Source organism: Vitis riparia, chromosome 12 (genome assembly GCF_004353265.1).
Source record: "Vitis riparia cultivar Riparia Gloire de Montpellier isolate 1030 chromosome 12, EGFV_Vit.rip_1.0, whole genome shotgun sequence".
Classification (NCBI taxonomy): domain Eukaryota; kingdom Viridiplantae; phylum Streptophyta; class Magnoliopsida; order Vitales; family Vitaceae; genus Vitis; species Vitis riparia.
The window spans coordinates 21573845-21597731 of NC_048442.1; the positions used below are offsets into that span (position 1 = coordinate 21573845).

The window sequence follows — 23887 nt, forward strand, 5'->3', positions numbered from 1 at the left end:
TCAGAAAAAATTTAGATTAAGATCGAAGATTTATATATTATTTTACGAGTTTTGATTTATTTATATAATATTATAATTTATTTTTATTTTTATTTTTATAATTAAATTTTTTTTGATATAATAAAACAAACGACATAATCAACAATAATAATCGATCATGTTAAATCGTTTCTTATTTTTTACTCTTTCGATATATATTTAATTCATAATCATTCAATAAAAATAACATAATTATCAATCTATTATAATTTTGGAATAAGAATCAAATAACTCTCCCTAAAAGATCATGGATGGAATTTTGGGGTCCAAATAAGATTGACAGGACCACATAGTAACCCTAAATCTCTTTGACTTTGGTCAGACTAGACATCTGAAGAACTGGAGAAAACTGTACGAGTATAACCGTAGAGGAACCGAAGCTCGATGTATTTTTATAGAAGCTTCCGTTCCCGTTTCCGTCCCAGTTTCAGTTCCCGTGTGGTGGCCTCTTAAATATAAAATCCACCGAAAATAATGGCGACTGTATATTAATTGAATGTAAACTTGAAGGAGCAGAGGAAGCATTCGACGACTATCCGAAAGTGCTTCTTTACTAAAGTCAATTTCAGCTCTGTAAGCTTCCTTTTACTCTCTCTTGTTTCAGTTATTCTGTGCTTTGGAACCCCTCAATTTGTGAAGACCGGCTTCAAATCTGAATTACTTCCGCGGCTTCTAAGGTGGAGATCTGGGGTACCCAAGTGCTTAAAAGGGCTTAATTGTTGTTCCCATTTGTGGGTTTTGCGAGCCCCAGCTTGTGGGTGTTCAAAACCCTAGGAGTGCCTATTTAGGGGTTTGTTCTTTTAGCTGAAATGTGCTCAGTGGGCTTTGAATTAGGGTTTGAGGGAGGGAAGATCTGAAGCTTATGAAGCTGGGGAGAGTGAGTGCTTGTAGTGGAACTGGTTTTGGATGATAGGTTTTGAGGTTCTTGTAGCTGTTTCAGTGGGGGTGGGGGTGGTGGTGGTGGTGTTGGTGGTGGGGGTGAAACAGGGCTTCAAAAGGGAGCTGGGTACTGCAGATACAAAATATTAGTTTGTGGGTGTGAAGGATTGTAGCAGCTCTTTGGGTTGTGAGAATGCTCAAAATGGGTTGTGGGTATTGCTGCAAGAAAATCTCAGTTTGTGGGTGTTGAGGGTTATTGAAGTTCTTTGAGTGGTGAAACTGCTTAAAAAGGGTGGTGGGTATTGCTGCAAAGCAGGTTCAAGGCTTTGAGGTGGTGAGGATTGTTGAAGTTTTTTGGGTGGTGAAAGTGCTTAAAGGGGAGGGTATTGCAGAATCGGCTTTTCAGTTCCAATGTGTTAAGGTTTGTAGAAGGGTTTTTTGTGGTGAAGTGCTTAAAAGGAGAGAGGAGGGTGTTCCTCATTGGAGTTTCTGGTTTCTGTGTTTGTGTCGGGCAGTTGAAGTTCTTTTGTGTGGTGAAAGTTGTTTTGATTCTGAAGAATGAGGCTCTCTTCATCGGGTTTTGCTCATCAAACAGAAGAAGGCAAGCTTGCATTTGCCCAAAATTTGTTGTTTTTCTTGGAATTTTAAACTTTGCAGAACATTTGACTCACATGCTTTGATACATTGTCTTTCCTGAGAATATTTTCCTCTCACAATTCTCATATATGAAGAAATTGAACCTTGTGAGTGTATGAGTTGATATTATTGCTCACAGTGTCCAGAGCTTTCATTTGTTTGTGCGTCTGCATAGTTGTTGATGTGCAAGTTGAAAGCAGTTAGTTTGATGCATAGTTGGCCCAGTTCCTAAGCAAGTAGTACTTTTAACATGGTATCAGAGCTGCATTTCCTAGATGTTCAAACCTCATTGGTTAATTTTCCCTCTATTTGTGTCCTTCTATTTGATGCAAATGTTTTCTGCTGTCCACGTGGGTTAGGGCCTCTCAGGCTGCACAGAGGTTTTTAACTTGATGTATACTGTTGTTAGTTTGATGCATGTTGTTGGCTCAGTTCCTAAGTGATACTTTAAGATGGTGTCAGAGCTTTAGTTCCCGGAGGATTTAACCTTGGTGTCTATTTTATCCAACCTTTTTTGTTCTGAAGAGTGTCAACTTGATGTGTATCATTAGCTCATTCTCGAAGAACTTAATAAGTGGTATTTTGACAAAAGTTCTGCATTTGATGTGATTGAACAACCCTATGGAAAAAAAAAGAAATAAAAGAAAGAAGGTGAGAGAAAATAGTGAGATGACTAAACAGAAATTCTACCTACAAAACCACTGATGAGTTCCACAATTTTGCTGTTTTTGATTTGTTCCATAAATTGTTTATGCTTGTTTCGTATCACAATTTGTGCAAATTTATTCAAGTGTGGAATCTTGTACAGGGGAAAAGAAATGCTTGAATTCGGAGCTATGGCATGCATGTGCAGGCCCTCTTGTATCTCTGCCTGCTGTTGGAAGTCGTGTGGTGTACTTCCCCCAGGGTCACAGTGAACAGGTTTGAACTAAAAGTATCAAATATGTTGGTTTTTTGAACTAAAACTTTCGCTGTAATTACCACTTTCTAGTGCCATAAGAACATATGATACACTAAGTTTTTTCATTTGATGAGTAACTGGAAACTCTGGTTGCTTGATCGGTAACATAAGTACTAAGTTATAAACCGCATCTACTTCTAAGGAAGGAATTACATATGATTTAGGTTGAGGTTGAAATATGCTTTCTTTGTTTTGTTTGTTTTATCTTTATAACATGACTTTATCTATTGCTGAAATTTTGGCCATGTTTGGGAATTGTTTTTGAAAAAGGTTCTGAAAAATAGTTTTTGAGAACAATTTTTGAAAATTGTTCTCGGATGTTTTGTAGAACAAATGTTTGTTTGGGAACTTGAAATGTTTTTAGCTTATTTTTGATGTTTTTAAATATGTTTTCAAAATAACTTTTATATGTAATACTTTATTTTTAATAATTCTCCATATTTGTATAAATATTTTTTAAAACAATTTTAAAAAACTAAAAAATGTTTTTTGGAAACACTTTGTTTTCTGGTTGCCAAGTATGATTTCCTATTTTTTTGTTCTAGGAAATAGAAAACCATTTTTGAATACCAAACAGACTCTTTATCGCATTTTTTGTTTTATGTCAATAAAGAGGATCTTAACAAGTGTCCAAACTAATTTTTCTTTCTCAAATTAAAGAATTTTTTTTTCCCTAATCTGGTTTGGCCTCAAGTTAGAGAGAAATAGCATAAGAGCATGTATTATTGTTATTGTTGTTATTATTATTTTTTTTGATAGGAAACGGCAAAGTAATATATTAATAGAAAAAAGAAGTACAAGAGAAATAGCATAAGAGCATGTATTATTGTTATTGTTGTTATTATTCTATTTCTCATATGCTTGTATTGAAAATAAAATTTATAAATTAATGTTTTTCTATCTGATTTGATTTCTTGTTAAGAGAGAAGAGGTTATATGTTAGATTGCATATCTTCTTAAAGGCGTGCATCCAGAGTTATCAATTTTGACCAATTGTTTGCACTTGATTTTCAGAATTTAGAAATGGCAAGAATTTTAGAATCTAGAATTGCTACAATGAATAGAAGGGGATTCCTAATCTGATACGTTTTCAATTAAGGGAGAGTACAACATTAATATAGGTGCACAATGAGCCTTTTTTGATGTGTGTCCATCCACTTTTCTTCAATTTTAAAAAATTTAATAAGCAACCACTTTCAAGCAAATGGGTAGTGCAGGCTTTGTACTTTTGCCTTATGAAATTCAAAATCTATATAGGTTTGGGTTTTTGGAGCTTTCAGTGGGTTGTTAATGTCACTGGTTATAGAACTTGTAACTAATCTCATTTGAAATGGTATTCACACATGCAAAAAACCAGTGAAAATTTAGTTGCAGTAAATGTTTTTTTGCTAGATTTTATTTTTCTGTGGATGCAGAATGTCATATAGACCATATTATCCACTTGATCTAAATTTAATGATCATCATTTGTAGACACTTTCTTTGTTGTTCTTTTTCCCAATAAATGCGCACATCCTGTATTTTTCCCCTTCAGATTTTGAGGGTGAAAAAGTAGGTGTCTGCTTTGGTCACAAGAATGTTGGCAGCTTTTCTCTTATTTGATGTTCCATTTTGAATCCATATTCTATTTTCTGAACAACTTACATATCTTATATAGATATCCATTTTAGTGTAATACTATATGCTACTAGTGTTTTAATAGTGCTCATTATTCCTAGCAGGTTGCTGCCTCAACCAACAAGGAAGTAGATGCTCATATCCCTAACTACCCTAGTTTGGCCCTCAACTTATTTGTCAGCTTCATAATGTGACCATGCATGTAAGTATAGATCTATTTCAGTTATTTCTATATCTTCTTGCTGGCTGCTTCCTAAAGTATAAAAACTGGTGAAGTACAGGCAGATGTTGAGACAGATGAAGTATATGCTCAGATGACCTTGCAACCATTGAGTCCGGTACTTAGTTTTGTCTTATTTGGACACATGGAATTCCATATTTTGTGTTTCCTTCATTTATTGTTACTATATTTTCTGTAGCAAGAGCAAAAAGAAGTGTGCCTGCTACCAGCAGAATTGGGTTCCCCCAGCAAACAGCCAACCAACTATTTCTGCAAAACATTGACTGCAAGTGACACTAGTACTCATGGAGGATTCTCTGTTCCTCGCCGGGCTGCTGAAAAAGTGTTTCCTCCTCTTGTACGGAAGTTTTGGTTATACTCAATTTGGTTCATCAGTATTTAATGATATCATGATGGGCATGATCTAGTTTTTGACTTTTCATTCATTGTTGATACTTTGATCTGTATTCTCCTGTCAGGATTACACCCAGCAGCCTCCTGCTCAAGAATTGATTGCAAGGGATCTTCATGGTAATGAATGGAAATTCAGACATATATTTCGTGGTGAGTTTTCCCAAAATGAATTTGTTCTTAAATCTACCTTGATGGCCAAGAAATGCTCTCATTCTTTGTTGTTCATTCTAAATTTTTAGTATGTCCTCTGATAATAGTATAATACCTGTCTCTCATCCTGTAAAAAGAAAAGAAAAGGAAAAAAGGGAAAAAAAAATTACTTTTCTCTTCAATGCTAGTGTTTACTGAGTTTTTCAATTGGGAAAAACTACCTTAGCTATGGGTGTGAAGTTAGGTTAGTGTTGTCTGCGCTATTCCATACTTTGGTTCTTAAATTTTGAATGAAGATTAATTTAATAACTGGACTATGAGCTAGTGGTACATGTAAAGATATATTAGATGTGCAGATTGTGACAATAAAAATAGATTCTAGTTGGAACAGTGATGCGGCACAGGTGAAGATCAAGTGAGCACACATCAAAGATGGAACAGTGAATGCTTGGATCTTAGGCTGAAATTCCAGCAACAGGGAACCAAACTCCATGGGCTATGGGCTAAAACAACAAACTGAAAGAAGAAATAGTGGAAAAACAAGAAATACTAAAATTTGAAATTTATTAATCTCAAGGTCTCATCTGTTGTCTTATTGCATTATAATGCACATTGACTTAGTGTCCTCGCCCCATATGTTAATTCAACTTCAAGTTACTTTTCCATATGCAACTTAAAACTTAGTTTACTTGGACTCTAGTTATCCTGTAAAAGGGTTTAGGTCTGTCCCATTGCTAAGGCTAAGCCCATACTAATAAAAGCTCATAGTAATGAAGTTAGCAAAATTCCTTATATAAACTAAAATGTAAAGCCAATTGGCCCCCAAAATTTAAATGTTTTAAGTTAAAATTAAACTCTAATAACTCATTGCAATAGTAGTTTGAATGTGAACAGAAACTCGTCTTTCGGAGTATCCACTGCCATACTTGCTATGTTACCACTACAGTAATTACTTAAAAAAACTTTAGCCTATTAATTAGGTTAAAGGATCATTATGCTGTATTGATCCCATCAAAGCCCGTTCCAATTACTCTAGATGTTTTCCATTTCATCAGAAAATGGCCCCTAACTTTCTGATTAGATATGTTGGTTACCTAGTTTGGGACAAATAATTACACTAACTATATATTTTCATCCAAATAGTAATTCAGGACAAGTAAATTCTCCAAGGAAATGGTTATTTTTATTTTTAATGGTGGGGAGGCAATAGGGCTGCTTGGCTAGAGAATGTGTACCCTCTTTGGAAGCTGAAAATTAAGGCTTGGCTCCTAGCCAATTGAGAAGCTCTTTTGGTCTAAAGGACATTTGTGCATTATATGCAAAAGGAATAATGGGGCTTTTGACCACCTTTTCTTACATTGCCCTTTCCCCTATAAAATATTTGTTTCATTCTTTTTAGCAGATCAGGGGTTTTCTTAGAGGTGAAAGGAGTAAAAAATTAAGAGTTTTTGTTTGAGTGGTATCAATTTGATCTATTGGTTGGAAAGAACTTTGGCATCTTTTGATATTACTATGATGAAGGGAGTCAATTAATTTCTTCATTATAGGGTTTGACTATCAAAGAATTTAAAGGCGTAACTGTTTGTGCATCATGAATGGAAGCATATGTGTGTACTTTTGGACTAGATTCCATATCTAGGAGGAGTTTTCACCTCCTTGTGTGGATGGAATTTGATTTTGACAGATGTTCTGAAGGAAATCTAAGTCAAATTCAAATTAGGTTTTCTTAGAAACCATTGTGGTGAAGTTAAGTTGGTGGCCTTACCAATGAACCTTTAAAAATATATTGTCTCTCTAAAAAATTATGAGGTTCAATTGGCTTTCTCCAAGCTAGAGGGTTTGAAAATGTTACCAAGTTGTTTTGGAGGTGTCAAAAAAAGGTATTCATGTGGGATGTGAAGCTTTTATTGGAAGGGGGGACTCCTGTACGAACATCAAGTGGGCTTCAGACAATACTTTGGATTCTTGTAGGTTAATTTGTTTGAGAGAAGCTAAGAAACTTCTATCTAGGATAAACATCAATTTCAAATATGTTCCAATATTGATGATTACAGGTGACTTTTTGGCGAAAAAAGGTGCATTGATGCATGAGAAATTTCGAGGCCATCTTTTGCCTTCATTAAATGAAGTTTTGTTGGTTTGCATCTTCCCTTGGTTTAGCTTTGATCTTGTGGTTTTTCTTCTTTGGTGTGGTTTCCCTTGTGAAGAACCGCTTGTTGTTTCTATTCTTCTTTGTTCATTCCATTTCCATTTAATTAACCTTTGTTTATTAGCAATTTGACTCTTTAGCTTCTTTTTGTGTGTGTGTGAGAGAGAGTTTTAGTCTTCCAAGAGTATTTTGGTTATTTTAAAGATTAGAGATGAATAACATTGGGATCAATTGTAGTTTGGCCATGGGATGGGAGTTGTTCCCTTTGGGATATATTTTTTTTTTTGATTGACAAAAAGAGCGCTAAAGGGATAAGTCACACCTTATCCATACAGGTTGCATACACAAAACATCACAACAAAGACACCAAAAGGTATATACAATATCAACCCACTAAAACCAAACTATCCATAAGAAAGAGTGTCTATGAAATCCATCATTGAGAGGTTCTCAATTCCCATTGAAGCATGCAACCACTCCGATAGGGATTTGATGAAGGACTCTTTTAACCTTTGATATGAGAAGTCTTCTTCATTTAAAATCCTTCGGTTATGCTATTTCCACACACACCAAGAAAAACAAAGGGGAGCTATATCCAACCCCTTAAATTTCCACTTGAAGAGATTTCTCATTGAAGTTGGCCACACCTGTTTTAGGCCAAAGACTGTTGAGAGAAACATTGATATAACTCTTATTTTTTCATAATGAATCAAGATATGATCAATTGATTCTTCATTTTCTTTACAAAGACCACTATATTTGTTGATCATTGTCCATCATTAAAATATCTAGAGTTCAGATCTTTCTCTATACAACATTCCATGCAAAAAAGCACGTTCTTAGGAGGGATGGGGACGCCCCAAATATCTTGGACTGGGAATACTATATTAGTCTTATCACATAAGGAGTAGTACAACTTTACATTGAAACTACCCCTCCTATCCTCTCTCCAAAGTGAAGTGTCCTCTCCTTGTACTGTCATAGGGTAAACAAGATCCAAATATGGGTCACTTCCTCCAACTCCCTATCTTGGAAGGGCCTTCTAAATTGAACCATCCAATGGCCTTTGCTTCCTCTTCCCTCCCGTAAGTTTGCAACTATAGTATTCGTGGAAGAGGATACTTTGAAAAGCATAGGGAAAACATCTATTAACCTATTCTCCCCTACTCATCTATCCCACTGATTTTGTTTGTCTACCATTTCTGATTTGGATAGCTAATATAAAACTAAAGTCATCTCATCCTTTTTTAATGTCTTTCCATAGGCTCATAGTAAAGGACTCCCTCACTCCTCGGGTAATACACCTCTTCCAACTTCCCGAATTTTCCATGGATAATCTTCCTCCACAAACTCTCTTGCTTAAAAGCAAACGTCCACAACCATTTGCATAGAAATGCTTAATTGAGTACCTCCAATCTTCTTTATCCCAACCTTCCATACTTATAATCCTTACATGGATTTGACCAACTCACAAGATGTATCTTTCTTCTTTCTCCATGATCTCCCCACAAAAAGTCTCTTTGAAAATTCCCAATCCTTTGGGAATTTTGTTGAGTTAATTTGGAATTTTGGAGATTTTGGCTTTGTTTGGAAAGTGTTTTAAAAAATTGTTCTCAAAAATAGATTTTGAGAACTATTTTTAAAAATTGTTCTTTAATGTTTTGTTGAACAAAAGTTTGTTTTGGGAAGTGTGTTCAAAAATGGTTCTGAAAAATGGCTTTTGAGAATTGTTTTTGAAAATAGTATTCTCAATTTTTGAGAACAAAAGTCTATTTGGGAACTTGAAATGTTTTTAACGTGTTTTTTATGTTTTAAAACATTTTTTAAAAATAACTTTTACTGTAGTCTTTATTTTCATTCTCTATATTTGTATAATTATTTTTAAAAACAATCCTCACAAAACAAGTAAAAACAACTAAAATATGTTCTAAAAAAATCTTATTTTCTATTTTTAAGAACAGAAAACTGTTTTTCATTTTCTGGTTGCTAAACATGTTTTTCTGTTTTTTTATTTTTTATTTTTTATGTTTAAAGAATAAAAACCTGTTTTAAAAAGCAATTGCCAAATAGGGCCTTTCTTTCCTGGAAATTGTTTTATTTTCTAACTCTAATTTATTTTCAATTTCCTTATGCAGGCCAGCCCAAGAGGCATCTTCTTACAACAGGATGGAGTGTGTTTGTAAGTGCAAAAAGACTTATTGCCGGCGATTCTGTCCTTTTTATCTGGTAGGCGTGTTCTTTATCATCCTCTTAGTAAGCTCTAGTTGTTTTTTCATGTAATGGACTACTTGCATATAAAAGATAGGCATGCTCTATACTCTGGTTTTCATGTAATGGAGTAATTGCAGCCAAATGAGTTATGGATTGGAGAACAAACATTTTGTGCGACACCAGTGGACACCTTAGGGAGCTTGGAACCCTGACACTCATCTGATGATGTTATCTGGGTTATTGGACCTATTTTCTGAGGACCAGCAGCACAAGTCGTCTTAAAATCTTGAGAATTTTTTTGATAAGTGTCTTAAAGTCTTCAGAATATAAGCTCTATACTTGGTTTAAATCATATATTGGGTTGAGTTAGAGATAGGATCTCCTGGTTGGCACCAATTAGCAATTATTTCATCAATATCCACCATATACAATATTTAATAGGGACAACTTTTCCCCTTATATCTAGTTTGATCATATAGAATGTGAGAAAAAAATCATCTGTTTAGATTCTCATTGTTCTTACTTAATGCCTTCGATTTTATCAGGAACGAAAAGAATCAATTACTCCTGGGTATTCGGCGAGCTAATCGTCCACAAACCATAATGCCTTCATCAGTTTTATCAAGTGATAGCATGCATATTGGCCTTCTTGCTGCAGCTGCCCATGCAGCTGCCACAAATAGCCGCTTTACTATATTTTACAATCCAAGGTTGGGAATGTGGTTGGGATAGGGATTTAAAATAAATGTTTATCTTATTAATTATTGCCTAAATTTCAGGGCTAGTCCATCAGAATTCGTCATACCTTTGGCAAAGTATGCCAAAGCAGTCTATCATACCCGTGTTTCTGTTGGTATGCGCTTCAGGATGCTGTTTGAGACGGAAGAGTCGAGTGTCCGTCGGTACGTCCCTTCAACTTCTTTTGTATATTTTGTGGTTATATTTGTTTGCATGGTAATTCAATATAGCCTTCAAATAGTCTGGTAATTAACACATTCAAAGGATAGTGGGGCATTTAAAACTAAACAATTGGCAAGTCCTCCTTGGTTTTCCTTTAGATAAGGATTCAAATATATTTTTATGCTTTTCCTTGATTGAGTTGCCCTTTTTTTTTGCCTGCTGTGACCATGAAAGTTGTGATAAAATCAGTATCATAGGGTAACAAAGAGTTAGCTTAGGGAAATTAAGAAGTGAAATTAGGAAATCGTGATTTTGTAAGGAAGGAGAGAATTAGACAATCCTGTAATCAAAGTGATTTGGTGTAATTAAGTTAGGAAAGTTTTTAATTTTGGTGCTAGGAATTTTTGTATGTATATGTGAGTCTCTGTACAGGCTAGAGATTAAGGAAAAGAATTTCATACCTTGTATTCCTTCCATCTCTCTTCTTTTACACGGTATCAGAGCTTTAGGCTTGTAAATCTGGGAAGAGAAGATTTTTTTTTTTGGCTTTCATTGTTGAGTTGAAGACTCAACCTTCATTGTCGACCTTAAAGTTTCCTCTTGTCTGAGTTGAGCCATTGCAGCAAACCCAGATCGTGAACGTAGTGCCAAAGCAATTGGAGTCATCATGTTGTCACACCACGCAAAGATCGTGTTGCGCCACTATTGCAAGAGAAATCACGTTGTCACCTTCATCTCCACCCTCGTACTGAGATCATGTTGCCACTTAGATTGTGTCGCCAGTGTCTTTGGGCCATCCTCGGCATAACTTGCATAGCCTATACAGATCGCAAAATGGACCCCTTGCTATAGCACCGTCGGCCTTGTCCTTGACATCCTCACGCTTGGTTGTCTCCCCTTTGTCTTAGCCTCGTCTTCCTCCACTATGGGCCTCTTGCTTCACATTGCTAGAGGCCTTTAGCCTTTCCTGATTGTGTCGGAGGTCTCAACCTCTAGGGTTATTGTTTTTAACAAAGATCTGCATCTTGAAAGAAAGATTCTAAGGCTTCAAAGGATGGCAATCAGCCTCAAAGGATCACAAAGAGAGTTTTCTAGAAAGATTCAACGTGTTTTTATTTATTTATTTATTATTTATTTTTATATATATTCCTCCCACAAACTACTACAGTCACCACTCAATTTGAAGGAGTCATAGCTAGTCACAACATAGGAGAATTGCAGAATATTAAAGCGGTATATAGACTTAATGGGGAGGACTATTTAAAATAGTTGCAACTTGTTTGTACCTTTTTGAAGGGAAAAGGAAAACTCAGTCATCTTCTGGGTACTGGACCAAGGGAAGGAGTTTGATGTCTATGATGAGCAAGACTCAATGATTATGGCATGGTTGTGGTACTCCATGATGCCTGAAATCAATGAAACATGTATGTTCCTAATAACTGCAAAAGACATTTGGGATGTAGTTCACCAAACATACTTGAAGGCACTAGATGCAGCTCAAGTGTACGAAATAAAAGTTAGGATTGAAGCGGCTAAATAGGGAAATAAGACAGTCATGAAGTATGGTAATGTATTGAAAAATCTATGGTTAAGAACTTGATCACCATCGATACATTGAGACAAAATGTTCCAAGGATGCAGTAATCTTGAAAAATTATATTGAAAATGATCGAGTCTATGATTTCTTAGTTGGTCTTAATGTTGAGTTTGATCAAGTTAGAGTTCAAATACTTAGCAAAGAGCTTCCAACTTTGAATGAGACTATCTCTATTTTCCAAGCAGAAGAAAGCAAGAGAAGTGTCATGCTTGAACCTCATAAAATGGAAGGCTCGACTATGGTTGCTAACAAAGGCAGTGATTAGAAGGCTAGCACTACTGATAACAAAAGGACTAATTGGTTAAGGGCTTCAAATCTTGATAATAGGGATAATTTATGGTGCACTTACTGCCAGAAGGCTAGACATACACGAGAGAAATGTTGGAAACTTCATAGTAAGCCAATCACATCTAACAAAGAGTGGGTAGTAGATGGATAATGGGCAAGCACACTTATCTTCTATTAAGTCAATTGAAGAAAAATCCCTCAACAAAGTGGATTCAATCAGGAGGAAATTGAGAACTTTGTTGGGAACTCTTGAAAAACATTCAAGTACTTGCTCACTGGAAGTTTCAGGTAAGTTTTCTATTTCCATTGGATTAAAAGTCTTAGATAAAACCTTTGCCAATTCTTGGGTTATAGATTCAAGTGCCACTAATCATATGACTCATTCATCACATCAATTTAACAACTATAGCCCTTGTCCAAGCAGTAAGAAAATAACCACAACAAATGGGTCATTAACCATTTTCGTAGGTGTAGATGTCCAAAGTAGTCCTACACTCACACTTAGAAATGTGTTTCATGTTCCAAGGTTGTCCACTAATCTTATCTCTATACAAAAGTTTATATGAGATTTGGGTTGTAATGTGGTTTTTTACCCTACTTACTGTGTATTTCAGGACCAGGACTTGGGGAAGATGATTGGACTTGCTAAGGAACGAAACATGTTATACTACCTTGAGATACCAAGCGAGTTATCTGTATCTTTTCTTTTTGAGCACCATTTTTCAATAAAAGAAAAATCCGGCTTCATCATCATAGACTTGGACATCTATCATTTATAACTCTTAAGATCTTGTTTCCTTCTCTATTTAGGAAATTAGATGTTGAGAACTTCCTTTGTGATATTTGGGGCCCTTCCTCTGTCCCTAATATATCTAGGGCATATTGATTTGTGTCGTTCATCGATGATTGTAATAGGGTTTCTTAGATTTTCTTATTTAAACACAAATTTGATGTGAGTTTTGTTCTTCTAAATTTCCATAACATGATAAAAAGCCAGTTTGGTGTCATCATCAAGAGGTTTCGGTCCTGATTGGACCGTTTTCTGATTTCGGAGGATTGGGAGAATCATTTCAGTGGGGCGATTTAGTGTTCTCTCCCAAGACCGGTATCCGATCACTCCCCAATCCTGTTAGATGGGACGAGGAGAGGTCCAATCCCATTTCGGTTCGAGAATGTGTGGTTGAAGGAGGGGTTTAAGGAGCTGTTAAAGGGCTGGTGGCAAGGATTTAATTATAGTGGGTCCTATAGTTTCATCTTGACAGAAAAATTGAAGGCCCTGAAAATTAAGCTGAAGGAATGGAACTCGGAAGTCTTTGGCAAAGTGGGGGTGAATAAAGGGTTGGCTCTGGATAAAGTATCCTACTGGGATAATCAGGAGCACCTTAGAGCTTTAAATGAGCAGGAGCTAGAGGCGAGAAAGGAGGTTAGGGAGGAATTTAAGAAATGGGCTCTAATGGAGGAGACTTCATGGAGACAAAAATCGAGAGAAATTTGGCTTAAGGAAGGCGATAAGAACACGGGATTTTTCCACAAGATGGCAAATTCGAACAAAAGGAGGAACTATTTGGAAAAAATTAAAGTCAATGGCACCTGACTTTCAAATGATCATGACATTCAAAGGGGAGTGGTGAGGGCCTTTAAGGACCTTTTATCAGATCCTGGAGGATGGCGTCCCTGCTGTAACAATATTGAGTTTGACAGCATTGGGGATGAAGAGGCAGCCAGGCTGGAGGAGAGTTTTTCTGGGGATGAGGTGTTCTTGGCCCTATCAGATCTAAATGGGGACAAGGCTCCTGGTCCGGACGGGTTCTCCCTTGCATTTTGGCAATTCTGTTGGGATTTTGTCAAAGATGAGGTCTTGGGTTTCTTTAAGGATTTTTATGAGAGGGGAAAATTCGTAAGAAGCCTGAACACCACCTTCTTAGTTTTAATCCCAAAGAAGTGTGGGGCTGAAGACTTGAGTGATTTCAGACCCATCAGTTTGGTGGGGGGTCTCTACAAGCTGCTTGCTAAGGTCTTAGCCAATAGATTGAAAAAGGTAGTGGGAAAAGTGGTGTCCTCAACCCAAAATGCCTTTGTTGAAGGTAGGCAAATTCTTGATGCTGCATTAGTTGCTAATGAGGTCATAGACTTCGTGCTAAAAAGAAAGGAAAGTGGGGTCTTGTGTAAATTGGACTTAGAGAAGGCTTATGATCGGATTAATTGGGATTTTCTGCTATCAGTGATGCAAAGAATGAGTTTTGGGGAGAAATGGATTGGGTGGATTAGATGGTGCATATCCACTGCCTCGTTTTCGGTTTTGGTCAATGGTTCTCCTATCGGTTTTTTCCGGAGCTCCAGGGGGTTAAGGCAAGGAGACCCACTCTCTCCTTACCTTTTCGTCTTAGGAATGGAGGCCTTAAGTAGTCTCATTAACAGAGCACTGAGAGGGGGCTTTCTTTCAGGCTGCAGGATAGGGGGAAGGGAAGGTGTCGGGATCCAAGTTACGCACCTGCTGTTTGCCGATGATACTTTGGTCTTCTGTGACGACTCTCAAGAGCAATTGGCTTTTCTAAGTTGGTTATTAATGTGGTTTGAAGCCACTTCCGGACTGCGCATTAATTTGAACAAAAGTGAGATTTTGCCGGTGGGTAGAGTGGAGAATGTTGAGTTACTGGCAGTTGAGCTTGGCTGCAAAGTGGGATCTCTCCCTTCCACCTTTTTGGGGCTCCCTTTGGGAGCTTCGCATAAGTCTGTGAAGGTTTGGGACGGAGTGGAATAGCGGATGAGGAAGAAACTTGCCTTGTGGAAGAGGCAATTCATTCTAAGGGAGGAAGAATCACTCTCATCCGGAGTACTTTGGCGAGCATGCCAACTTATCTTATGTCATTATTGCGCATGCCAAGAGTGGTTAAATTAAGACTTGAGAAAATTCAAAGGGACTTTCTTTGGGGAGGGGGAGCGTTGGAGAAGAGGCCCCATCTTGTTAAGTGGGCTGTTGTCTGTACTCACAAAAAGATGGGTGGATTGGGGATTAGAAATCTCTCAATTCTTAATAGAGCCCTCTTGTGCAAATGGAGTTGGCGTTATGCGGTTGAAAGAGACTCATATTGGAAGCTTATTATTAGTACGAAGTATGGGGTTGAAAGAGGAGGGTGGAGCACTTGCGGGGCTAGGGAGGGCCATGGAGTTGGGCTTTGGAAGGAAATCAGCAAGGAAGGTTTGTTACTGCTCAATAATGTATCTTTCTCGGTGGGGGATGGTAAAAGGGTGGGGTTTTGGAAAGACATTTGGTGCGGGAACACCCCCTTTGTGAGGCTTTTCCCTCCTTGTTTGATTTAGCGGGTTCTAAAGATGCGTGGGTTGCGGACTATTGGGACCCAATGGGGGAAGTGGGAGGGTGGACTCCACTTTTCCTTAGACCTTTCAACGATTGGGAGGTGGAGAGGTGGAGAGACTCCTATCGTCCATTCAAGGGAAGAGGTTGGATGCTGATGGGGAGGATAGGATGCTGTGGAGAGGGATGAAAAATGAGATTTTCACTGTAAAATCTCTCTACAAGTCTCTTGATCATAGCTGTGCAGTCTCGTTTCCGGGTAATATTATTTGGAGTCCGTATGTTCCTTCAAAGGTGAGTTTTTTTGCTTGGGAAGCTTCTTGGGAGAAGGTCCTTACTCAAGATCAGCTTAAGAGGAGGGGCTGGATTCTAGCCAATAGATGTTGCTTGTGTTGCGTTGAAGAGGAAACGATAAATCATATCCTTGTTCATTGTTCTAAGACGAAGATTTTGTGGGATCTTATGTTTTCTCTTTTTGGGGTCAATTGGGTGTTGCCGTTTTCGGTGAGAGACACTCTATTAAGTTGGTATGTCTCTTTTAAGGACAAGAATCATAGAAAGGTTTGGCGGGCAGCTCCTCTCTGCTTATTTTGGACAATTTGGAAGGAAAGAAATAGGATAGTCTTCGATAACGAGGCTTTGTCGACTCAAAGATTGAAAAACTCATTTGTTTGTAATCTCTTATCCTGGGCTAATTCTTCTATAGTTGTAGGCCCTTTATCTTTGTTTAACTTTGTGGATTGGTTGGGTTCTTGTTGAGGGCCGGTGAGTGCTTGTGTTTTTGTTGCTTGTTTTAGGTGTCTCTTGTATACTTCCTGTATACTCTGGGTTGCCTTTCAAGCTCCCTTTCTCTAATATATCTTTGTGCTTTTGCCTATCAAAAAAAAAAAAAAAATTAAGAGGTTTCGGTCCGACACCAGAGATTATTTCAATTAAGTCCTGACTCCATACTTTCAACATGAGAGAATAATTCATGAGTCATCATTTTTTTTTATCAGAATTCATGAGTCATCATGTGTCAACACCTTGCAACAAAATGGAATTGTTGAGAGGAAAGGTTGCCACCTCCTTGATACAACATGAGCTTTTTATTCCAAAACCATGTACCTAAATCTTATTGAGAGGAAGTTGTCTTAACTGCTCCACATCTCATAAACCGACTACTTTCCAGAGTCTTAGGTTCAAAATTGTCATGGAAATTCTCTCATTGTTTTATCCTAATATGAGAACCACAAACCATTTCATTCCTAAGATATTTGGGTGTGTGTTCTTTGTGGATGTTCATAGTCCAAACAAGGGAAAATTGGACTCAAGAACTGTCAAATGTATTTTTGTGGGATATTCTTTAATTCAAAAGGGATATAAATGTTACCATCCACTATTTAATTTTATTTTTTTTGTCTTAGCGGAAGTTGCTTTTAACAAAAGTGAGTTTTATTTTCCTACTCCTCATCTTTGGGAGGAGAATTCCATCGAGGAAGACATGAATCTGGATTTCTATTTCATTGATCCCTTTCTCATTGACCTCCCTAAAGTCTCTTGTCTAGGGTTTGATCTAGTATTTGTACCCTCCTTTTCTAAACTTGAGTTGTCATCTATTGAGCCTACTCTTGAGAATTGAATAACTGACAAAGTGCACTCAAGGAAGAAAGTTGCATTCGCTAGACTTATACAAATCCAAGAATCTAAACCGGCTTCTAGAAATGAGTTAACGGTCTCTCATCCTTCCTTACAAACTAAGTCAGAACTTCAGTCTGAAAAACCAATAGATCAAAATCTCCCTATTGTCATTAGGAAGGGAATGAGGGAATGCACTAAACATTCTTTGTATCCACTTTCCCATGTTGTGTCATTCGGAAAGTTGTCTCCATTCTATAAAAGTTTTCTTACAAGTTTGAAAAATATTCATATTCCTACCATTCTATATGAGGCTTTATCTAATGAAAATTGGAGACAAACCATTGATGCAGAAATGGAGGCCCTAGTGAAGAATAAAACTTGGGAGTTGATTGATTTGCCTGTAGAAAAAAGGCCATTGGGATGTAACTGGATCTATATTGTTAAGTATGGAGCATATGAGACATAAGAGATGTACAAAGTGAGATTTATGGCTAAAGATACACTCAGACATATGGTGTGGATTATCTAGATACATTTGCTCCAGCTACTAAGATGAACATAGTCTGAATTTTGTTATTATCGGCAACAAATTATAATTGGGATCTACAATAGTTCGACGTCAAAAATGCATTTTTGAATGGAGATCTCAAGAAGAGATTTATATGACAGTCCCTCCTAGATTTGGTAGTGACCTAGCCACTAAAAGGTGTATAAATTGAAGAAAGCTTCATATGTGCTGAAATAATCTCTAAGGATGTGGTTTGGAAGGTTTGCTAAAGTAATGAAAAATATGGGATACAGATAAAGTCAAGAAGATCATATGTTGTTCATCAAATATTCGGATTTAGGGGGAGTTACAACTCTTTTGGTATACGTAGACGACATCATCATGATTAGAAATGATGAAAAGGAGAGATAGACGTTGAGGCAATGCTTGACCAAGGAATTTGAGATTAAAGTGTTAGGAAACTTGAAACACTTCCTAGGAATCGAGGTTGTACATTCTAAGCGGGGAATTTTTATTTCTCAACAGCAAAATGTAATGGATCTTCTAAAGGAAATAAGGAAGTTGGCGTGTAAACCAACAAGCACACCAATAGATCCTAATCATAAGCTTGGGGAAGCTGAGGGGATGTTGTGGTAGATAGAGAGATGTATCAACAGTTGGTAAGAAGACTCATTTATCTCCTTCACATAAGACAGGATATAGCATATGTGCTGTGAGTGTGATTAGCTTTCTCATGCATAGTCCAAAAGAGGTTCATTCGTAAGCTGCTAACTGAGTGCTATAGTACTTTAAGGGGTCTCCAAGAATAGACATCTTATTTAAATGAAGCTCAGGACTAGTATTTGAAGCATACATAAATGCAAATTATGTTGGATATGTGGTTGACAGAAGATCAACCATTGGGTATTGCACCTTTCTTGGTGGGAATCTAGTGACATGGAGAAGTAAGAAACAAAGTTTGGTGCCGAGGTCTAGTGCATAAGCAGAATTTTGCACAGTGGCCTAAGGAGTTTGTGAACTACTATGGTTGAAGATTGTTTTGGAAGATTTTAAGATTAAATGGGATGATTTAATGAGACTTTACTATGACAATAAATCTGCAATTAGTATTGCACATGATCCAGTGCAACACGATCGTATGAAACACATAGAAATAGACAAACATTTTATTAAGGAGAAACTAGATAGTGGATTGACCTATATTCCTTATGTATCTACTAACTGCTAACTTGTAGATTTACTCAAAAGGTTTAAGCAGTACAAAGTTTTAAGCAAGTGTATCCAAACCGAGAATGGAAAACATTTATTTAGTTGAGGGGGAGTGTGGAAGAATGAAATTAGGAAAGTCTTGATTTTTTAATTGAGGAGAGAATTAGGCAATCCCGTAATCAAAGGGATCTAGTGTAATTAAGTTAGGAAAATTTCTAATTTTGTTGCTAGGAATTTTTGTATATATATGTGAGTCTCTATATAGGCTAGAGATTAAGGATAAGAATTTCATACCTTGTATTTCTTCCATCTCTCTTCTACAGAAACCCACGTGTGTGTGTGCGCTTATTTATTTATTTCCTACTGATCATATAATTAAATGGTTAGTGATTGACATTTGAAAGTCGATGTATACTCCGTTTCAGAACTTAAGGGACTGTCTGGAAATTTTTTAATTTTTGGACCAGACTGGAGCACATTCAAAGTGTTATCTGGTTTTAGTGGAATACAAGTTCAAGTTGATTTGAGAAAGTGGATCTTGATGCATAGATTCCCAAATGCAGCTGTACTTCTGTTTCTCTTGCCTAAGTTACTGAATATTCTGAAGCTGTAACCATGTCAGATTGTAAAAGACTAAGTTATTTACCAACCTCCTCCCCCCCACAACAACAAAAAATTTGTTTTTCAACCTTCTAAGCAAAGCATAAATGACAGAACATGCTTGATGCTATGCTCTTTTATGGTTAATAATTATTCAATAGGTTTTCTGTTGTGAACTGGAAGTTGTGCATTTTTCAGATTCTCGTTCCTTGGGTTGAAAAGAAAACTGTTACACATTTACAACTAGCATATATCTGTCTCAATAGAGTAATGTATATGATCTTAATTCCATCATACATGTTATTGAGTAGCATACATTGTTCATGTTACTGTTTTGGTGTCCCCCAGGGTTCCATTTCGTTCATGTGCTTGCTTTTCCTATTGGTGAACTACATAGTTCTGGGGTAAAAAGGTTTTAGTTTCTTTATCATTTTTACTAACATTTTGTTGCTACTATGCATTGTACCAGCAGGACGATCTTCCCTAGTCATTTAAGTTTTATTTCTTTTGATAGATGTTATTTGTAAAACATCTATTTTAAAATATACTGGTAGATACTTTCCACTGGCACTAACATGGTACTTTTCAGGTACATGGGCACAATAACTGGCATTAGTGATTTAGATCCTGTTCGCTGGCCAAACTCACATTGGCGCTCTGTAAAGGTTTGTTCAGAGCATTTGGTGATTATATGGTCATAATTGCAGTCATGTGTTCCATGGAGATATTTAATTTTCAATGATGGAATATAAAGCATGTTCTTGTAAATTTCTCTATTAATGCCAGGTTGGTTGGGATGAATCCACTGCCGGGGAGAGGCAACCCAGAGTTTCCTTGTGGGAGATTGAGCCTTTAACAACATTCCCAATGTATCCATCCCCTTTCCCACTTAGACTGAAGCGACCATGGCCCTCTGCCCTACCTTCCTTCCACGGTATGCTTGTGTACCACCACCATTGAGGCTGGTGAATACACTATTTGCTTGAATTTTCACTTGAGACCAGTATTCATTTTTATTTTTATTTTATGTTTACATGATTCATTTGTTTCATCTAGCTCACAAAGATGGTGATATGAGCATAAATTCTCCACTCATGTGGCTCCGAGGAGACATTGGAGATCAGGGGATTCAGTCTTTAAATTTTCAGGGTTATGGACTTACACCCTGGATGCAACCAAGGCTTGATGCATCAATGCTTGGTTTACAATCTAACATGCAACAAGCTATAGCAGCTGCTTCGCTTCAGGAATTGAGAGCACTGGATCCTTCCAAACATCCTGCTCAGTCCCTTTTGCAGTTCCAGCAACCACAAAATGTTTCCAATAGTCCTGCTTCTGTCTTCCGGGGGCAGATGTTGCAGCAGACACAATCTCAACATGCTTTTCTTCAAAGCTTTCAAGAAAACCCACCCCAGGCTCAGGCTCAGGCTCATGCTCATGCTCAGGCTCAGGCTCATGCTCAGGCTCATGCTCAGGCTCAGGCTCATGCTCAGGCTCAGGCTCATGCTCAGGCTCAGGCTCAGGCTCAGGCTCAGGCTCAGGCTCAGGCTCAGGCCCAGGCCCAGGCTCAGGCTCAGGCTCAGGCTCAGGCCCAGCTTCTGCAACAACAGTTGCAGGGTCGGCAGGCGTTGAGTAATCAACAGCAGCAACAACAGCTTCAACAGCAGCAGCAGCAACAACACCATCAACAACAGCAGCAGCAACAACAACATCAACAACAGCAGCCACAACTTCAACAACCCCAGCAGCTGCATCGGCAGTTGTCTGATCAGCAACATATCCCAAAGGTCATATCTGCTCTATCTCAGCTTTCATCACCCTCTCAATCTCTGCCTCCTTCCTTACAGACTATCCCTTCACCAATACGGCAGCAGATTTTTCCTGATTCTGTTGGGAACCCAATTACTACATCAGATGTTTCTACCATGCAGAGTCTTTTAGGTTCATTCTCCCAAGATGGAACATCCCATCTACTTAACTTGCATGGATCAAATCCTGTAATTTCTTCTTCTGCCTTCTTTCCCAAGCAAGTTGCGGTTGAACCTCCGCTTCCCTCTGGAACTACTCAATGTGTACTGCCCCAGGTGGAAGAGTTGGCAACACCGCCTTCAAATGCCTCTGAACTCTCCACCTTGTTGCCACCTTTTCCTGGTAGAGAGTACTCTGTGTACCAAGGTGTTGCTGATCCCCAAAACAATCTTCTGTTTGGGGTTAATATAGACTCTTCATCTCTTATGCTGCAAAATGGGATGTCAAATCTAAGAAGTATTGGCAGTGAGAATGATTCAGTGTCTATGCCATTTTCTACGCCTAATTTTGCAAATGCTCCAGGCACTGATTTTCCACTTAATTCAGACATGACAACTTCAAGTTGCATAGATGAATCGGGTTTCTTGCAGTCTTCTGAAAATTTGGAGCAAGTAAACCCACCAACCAGAACCTTTGTTAAGGTAAATGGAGCTGCTGCTATCTTTTGTGAGCATTTCTCTTTGTCTGAGCCACTAAACATTTGCATGTCCTGGAATTGCCCTGTGTTCTCTTTAAAGAAAACTTGGGGGATTCATATGTGATCAAATGATAATCGTCTTTTGTCTTATTTCTTTTGTTTGTCCTCTGAATTGTTGCCTTTCTATCTTGCCGAATGCTTTAATTTAAAATGCATTTCACTTTTAGGCAATTGAATTGGTTTTTAGATTTGAGGGTACTTCAAGTTGGGGACCAGAGATGGTATACTTTACTGCTCTATGCTCATGATTTTCCAGGAGGATGGCTCCTAAAATCTGATAAATGGTTAACTATTGAGGTCACCCTTATACATTGTTACTCCTGTTCTTTTTTCTCCTTCCTTGGTTTATCTCATATTTAGATTTTAACCGAACTGCATAATGTTCTGCTGTGTTTGTTTTCACTGCTAAATTGATGATTTGTGGATGGTTGACTATATGATCAACTTTCTTCTTCTAGCATTCCTTCTCATTTGATGACCATTGCTTCATGTCTTGGTTCTATTTCCTAGGGCTACTTTTATTATGGTTTTTAAGTACAAAGTATAATTCTGGCAGGTTCACAAGTTAGGGTCCTTTGGGAGGTCACTGGATATCACCAAATTCAGCAGCTATGATGAGCTGCGTGGTGAGCTTGGCCGAATGTTTGGCCTTGAAGGCCGGTTGGAGGACCCTCTGAGATCAGGCTGGCAGCTTGTATTTGTTGACCGAGAGAATGATGTTCTTCTCCTTGGCGATGACCCTTGGCAGTAAGTCCCAAATTATATACCAACACTAATTGTCAAAATGGTTCTTCTGGATTTTTAAGTCTCTTCAAAGTTAATAACTCAAATCATTTTAACTTTTCTATTGGCTTAATTGACCATTATGTACTCATCTTTTAAAACTGCATGCATGTAAAGTGGATAGTCTATTTGTGGGTGGTGCTGACTCTGCATGCAGGAGCTGGTAAATCAATACATCAAAACTGTATGATCATATTTAATGAGTCATTCCATGGCCATTCCTAAGATTAGTTGAGTGCAATGCTAAATGCAGATGGGATTATGGTTTCATTCTTTTGCAGGGAGTTTGTCAATAATGTGTGGTATATCAAGATACTATCTCCGCTTGAAGTCCAGCAGATGGGCAAAGAAGGCATCAATGTCCCGAATCCCATCCCAAGCCACAGGATTTCCAATAGTGGCAACAGCTGTGATGACTACTGATGCTGCAGGACTGTTAAAAAAAACCAAGTGAAGAAGTGCAACCCCTCATCATCCCATCTGTGTAGGCTGTTGACAAACATTTTGGAATTTGGAAGGGAAAAGCAAAAATGGCAGCTGATGAGTTTTTACCACAATCTCTCTTGTTTGTATCACCCAAGACGTTATATCCACCCCTTGGTTGGGGGTGGGATAAGAGTGTGTGGGTAAGTGGTAAGCTTACCTTTAAATCTTGTATGTCAGCTTGTTACTGTAAATTATAATGTGATAATCTTGTCTTAAAAACATTATATTAAATACATACATGGGAACAATGTGTATCAGTTAGGACAACCGAAATGATTATGATTATGATAGTTTTTAGTTTGATCTCTCATAGTATGATAAGATTGCTTACATTTTCAGGTCAGTTTACAGAATGCTAACACTTCAAACTCTCATGAACTTGGTGATCTTTTCTCCAGAGACATTTCATTACTTTGGAGATCGTATGAGATTTGTTTCATTGCTAAGTCAAGTGGGTGTGGTGGGTTTTAGAAAATTAAAAATTTTCAGTTGGCATTGAAAGGGTTCTCTCATCCTTAATGGGCTAAATCCAAATAAAGGGTTCCTGATACTCCTTATCTCTTTGTTTTTGTGCTGCAAGTTGCTACTGTTCTCGTTACGTTCTTGATCCTGTTTGTATTTATTTATTTTCTTGACAACTTTTAAAATTAAGCCCTGTTTCTATGTGGTTTGTGAGAATGCTAAGATCAAAAATTTGAACTTCTATTGGAAAGATGCAGTTCACTCCTTAAAAGACCCAAGAGGATCTTGAAGCTTATTTGTTTTCCTATCTTACTAGTCTACTAGTATGTGACAGCGT

General features: G+C 37.6%; 1 protein-coding gene across 1 annotated transcript; it reads left to right on the top strand.

Moving 5' to 3' along the window:
- Positions 1–1004: 1004 nt before the first annotated feature.
- On the top strand, positions 1005–23393 carry LOC117927226 (auxin response factor 6-like). The gene is given in 16 exon segments (XM_034846675.1): positions 1005–1519; positions 2363–2475; positions 4236–4290; positions 4293–4333; positions 4413–4469; positions 4551–4709; positions 4831–4915; positions 9200–9290; positions 9821–9985; positions 10055–10177; positions 19903–19978; positions 20100–20247; positions 20370–20728; positions 20879–21763; positions 22376–22566; positions 22884–23393. Coding segments are annotated over 16 exon segments (2733 nt in total). The 5' UTR covers positions 1005–1476; the 3' UTR covers positions 23026–23393.
- Positions 23394–23887: the final 494 nt, after the last annotated feature.